Here is a 4,300-nt window from a genome sequence, read left to right as displayed (position 1 = left end):
GTGTCTCTGCCTCTATCTCTGTGTCTCTCATGAATAAATAAATAAAATCTGAAGAAGAAGAAAGAAGAAAGGAGAAGAAGAAGAAGAAGAAGAAGAAGAAGAAGAAGAAGAAGAAGAAGAAGAAGAAGGAGGAGGAGGAGGAGGAAGAGGAGGAGGAGGAGGAGGAAAGAGATTCTGACTTGTGCCACGACAAGGAGGAATCTTGGAGATGTTATGCTAAGGAAAATAAACCAATCACAGAAGGACAAATACCGTGTGATTCCACCCTCTGTGATGTATCCAGCATTGTCAAATTCACAGGAACAGAAAGTAAAATGGTGGTTGCCAGGGGAATGGGGAAATAAGGACCTTTGTTTAATGGGGACAGAGTTTCAGCCTTGGAAGATGAGAAAGTTCTGGAGATGGATGGTGGTGATGGTTGAACAACAGTGTGATGTACTTAACGCCATTGAACTGTATACTTAAAAATGGTGAAAACTATACATTTTAGGCTGTGTATATGTTACCACCACTTAAAAAGAAAGTATTGGGGTGCCTGGGTGGCTCAGTCAGTTAAGCGTCTGACTTTTGGTTTTAGCTCAGGTCGTGATCTCACCAAGTCCTACATTGGGCTCTGTGATCAGTGAGGAGTCTGCTTCTCTCCTTCTCCCTCTGTCCCTCTTTCTTTTCTTTTTCTTTTTTTTTTTTAAGACAGGGAATACTTTATTCAAACCCATCAGAGAAATGGACAGCTTGGGTCTGTAACAAAGTGTCGTGTTTTAAAGCATAGGTCAGTAATTGTATATGAGAGTATACACTGCTACATACAAATTAACTGATCAGAGCACAACTTTTCAATGTTCAAAACAGAATAAGCTTCCCTGTAAAAGCAGCACCTTTGTGACATTTTTAACTTTAGTATTCCTCTCCTTCTTCTTCACCCTCTCCTTCAACAGAATCCACACCAACCTCCTCATAATCCTTCTCCAGAGCAGCCATGTCCTCACGGGCCTCAGAAAACTCTCCTTCCTCCATGCCCTCACCCACATACCAGTGAACAAAGGCACGCTTGGCATACATCAGGTCAAACTTGTGGTCCAGGCGAGCCCAGGCCTCAGCAATGGCTGTGGTGTTGCTCAGTATGCACACAGCTCGTTGTACTTTGGCCAGGTCTCCACCGGGTACCACAGTGGGAGGCTGGTAGTTAATGCCCACTTTGAAGCCAGTGGGGCATCAGTCCACAAACTGGATGGTACGCTTGGTCTTGATGGTGGCAATGGCAGCATTGACATCTTTGGGAACCACGTTGCCACGGTACAACAGGCAGCAAGCCATGTATTTACCATGGCAAGGGTCACATTTCACCATCTGGTTGGCTGGCTCAAAGCATGCATTGGTGATCTCTGCTACAGAAAGCTGTTCATGGTAGGCTTTCTCAGCAGAGATGACAGGGGCATATGTGGCCAGAGGGAAGTGGATGCGGGGATAGGGCACCAGGTTGGTCTGGAACTCCGTCAGATCCACATTCAGGGCTCCATCAAATCTGAGGGAAGCAGTGATGGAGGTCTATCCCTCTTTCCATCTCCCACCCACGTGCCTGATCTCTCTTTTTCTCTCTCTCAAATAAATAATTGAAACAAAAGAAGGAATGAATGAAAGAAGGAAGGAAGGGAAGAAAAGGAAAGAAAGAAGAAAGAAAGAAAGAAAGAAAGAAAGAAAGAAAGAAAGAAAGAAAGAAAGAAAGAAAGAAAGAAGAAAGAAACTAGCTATTGTCATCTCTAGTCTCAGCTGTCTGGAGAGTTTCTGTAAAGAAGAGAGCCAGCTGCCACCATCACTGCCAGCCCCTAACTCTGGCAGATAGGGTCAAATCTCCTCGAACCTTCTCAGTTACATCTGTTATCTTGTCCCCTTAAATCCAGTCCCACCCTTGCATGCTGGGAGAACTATGGAACAGACCTCCTTGAGATGGAGTCGAGAAGAGGGCGAGGAAAAGCAGTGGGCCCCAGAGAGCCCCACCCTCACCACCCTACTCCTGTCCACCACCATGCTGAAAGTTTCTCTAGAGGCTGGAAGTGTGTTCTCATGGCATCCTCTCTGATTCGCACCAGGCAAAGGGGAGCTCTGGGAGGAGCGATGCTGAGTCTCTGGTGACTCGTTGAAAGCCCTTAGGTCCCACTTATGCCCTCAGCAAAGGCACTTTCCCCTGAAACCCATAGAGGGAGGCTCAGCAGGCTGTGCCTTGGGCAGATGATTCTCACTTTCAGGCCAAAAGCCCTGGCACTGGACTTCACTGATGGAATAGTTCTTCACATTTTATTTAATAAATCTTTACAAAAGTTCTGGTGTGTGGGCAGCTTGGGTGCTGGGATATTTAAAAGCTCTCTGAGTAATTCTAATGGGCAACCAATGTTTGACACCACTGGCCCGAAGTTCACCTAGGAAGCCCATGGCCTCCATGAGCAATATGGGAACATCAGCAGAAGCTCGTTAAAAGTTGCTAAGGAAGCCCAGCTACCAGAAGGTGATGGTTTCATGCAGGAGGGTCACGGACCAGGTGGTATTCTATGTTTGTGGTCAGGAGCCGTTTTCGTGGAGCAGTGTGGTCTGTGCACACACAGTGACATGAAGGCCCTGCCTTACCTGTTGAAGGCATGGTTTCGTAAAATATAAGACAGTTGCCCAAATGGCCACTTTTCTGCCAGTCATGGTTGTCTGGGCTTTCCTCTTTGGCTTGTCCTGTAACTGCTGAGGGGTGTGGTCAAAACAGATCCTGTCACATCCTGTGCGCATCTGCTGACTCCAGCGTTTTTGATGTAATAACAAAGTTGTCAGATGTGTTTCTTCATGCCCTGAAGTCTGCTGTCCCTTCTGTTTGGATCTGTGTGTGGCGGCCAGAGGCTGACTCACTTCCCTTGGCTTACCGAATTCTTTCTACCGCTTCCTGGATCAACAAACCCTGGCGGGGCAGCTCCTCCACCAGAGTTCATGGAAAGGTATGGAAGCCACCAGAGTTAACAGTAAGAGCCTTGGGTTCTCACTCAAGGCAGATGGCATTGTAGGGACAGCCGGCTGACATGTCTGGGCCTTGAGATCTCTGTAGACAAGATGTAGAAATACAAAATGTGGTTAATTCTAACTCAGCAATTTGAGGACAGGACCAGAATGTTCATCTGGGTTGTGTACACGACTTAAGCGTTCTGCTGAGCAACTCCAACACTAACCAGCTTTTGTTCAGTCATTCAAAACATATTCATTGCCAGATACCGTTCCAGGCTCCTGAAAAATGGCTGAGGCAAGACAGACGTGGACTCTGCCTCTTTTTTTCTTTTTCTTTTTAAGAGCAATTTTAAGTTTACAAGATTGATAGGAAGGTTCAGAGATTTCCCATACATACTCTGCCCCAGCCCCCATGCACAGACTTCCCCACTATCAACATCACTCACCAGAATGGTACTTTTTTTTTTTTTAAACCAAGGAGGAATCTAAATTGACATATCATGATCATACAATGCCCACAGTTTATTGTAGGGTTCACTCTTGATGTCCTACATTCTATGGGTTTGAACAAACATATAAGGACATGTATCCATGGGGACGCCTGGGTGGCTCAGCAGTTGAGCGTCTGCCTTGGCTCAAAGCATGATCCTGGGTCAGAGGATAGAGTCCCGCATTGGGCCCCCTGTGAGGAACCCACTTCTCCCTCTGCCTGTGTCTCTGCCTGTGTCTGTGTCTCTCATGAATGAATAAATAAAATATTAAAAAAAAAAAAAAGGACATGTATCCACCACTAGAATACCATGCAGAGTGTCTTCACTGCCCTAGTAATCCTCTGTACTCTGTCAACGAATGCCCCCTCCTCAACGTCTGGCAACCACTGATCCTTTTACTGTCTCCACAGTTTTGCCTTCTCTAGAATGTCACATACTTGAATCATACAATTTGCAGCCTTTTCAGATTGACTTCTTCCACTTAGTACTATGTGTTGTTGTAGTTGTTGTTGTTTTTAAGATTTTATTTATTTACTCATGAGAGACACAGAGAGAGAGGCAGAGACACAGGCAGGGGAGCTTGATGCCCAGACCCAGGATCATGCCCTGGGCCAAAGGCAAGATGCTCAGCTGCTGAGCCACCCGGCGCCCCCACTTAGTACTATGTATTTAAATTTCTTCCACATCTTTCATGGCCAGATAGCGCCGAATAATATTCCATTGTCTGGATGGACCATAAAGTTTATTTACTCATTCACCTACCAAAGGACATCTGGGCTGCTTCCAAGTTTGGGAAATGATGAATCAGAGTGCTAGAAACATCATGTGCAGGT

At 46.0% G+C, this 4,300-nt stretch overlaps 1 protein-coding gene across 1 annotated transcript; it reads right to left on the bottom strand.

Annotated features, from left to right (window-relative positions):
- Window positions 1–681: 681 nt before the first annotated feature.
- Window positions 682–2,025, bottom strand: LOC112911068 (tubulin alpha-1A chain). Its single transcript, XM_072760158.1, is given in 2 exon segments — window positions 682–1,545; window positions 2,002–2,025. Coding segments are annotated over 2 exon segments (675 nt in total). The 3' UTR covers window positions 682–894.
- Between the last annotated feature and the right edge of the window lie 2,275 nt (window positions 2,026–4,300).

The sequence above is a fragment of the Vulpes vulpes genome, chromosome 5 (assembly GCF_048418805.1).
Source record: "Vulpes vulpes isolate BD-2025 chromosome 5, VulVul3, whole genome shotgun sequence".
Taxonomy (NCBI): Eukaryota; Metazoa; Chordata; class Mammalia; order Carnivora; family Canidae; genus Vulpes; species Vulpes vulpes.
The sequence above is the reverse complement of the archived record's forward strand: the minus strand, read 5'-3'. Positions and strand labels throughout refer to the sequence as shown.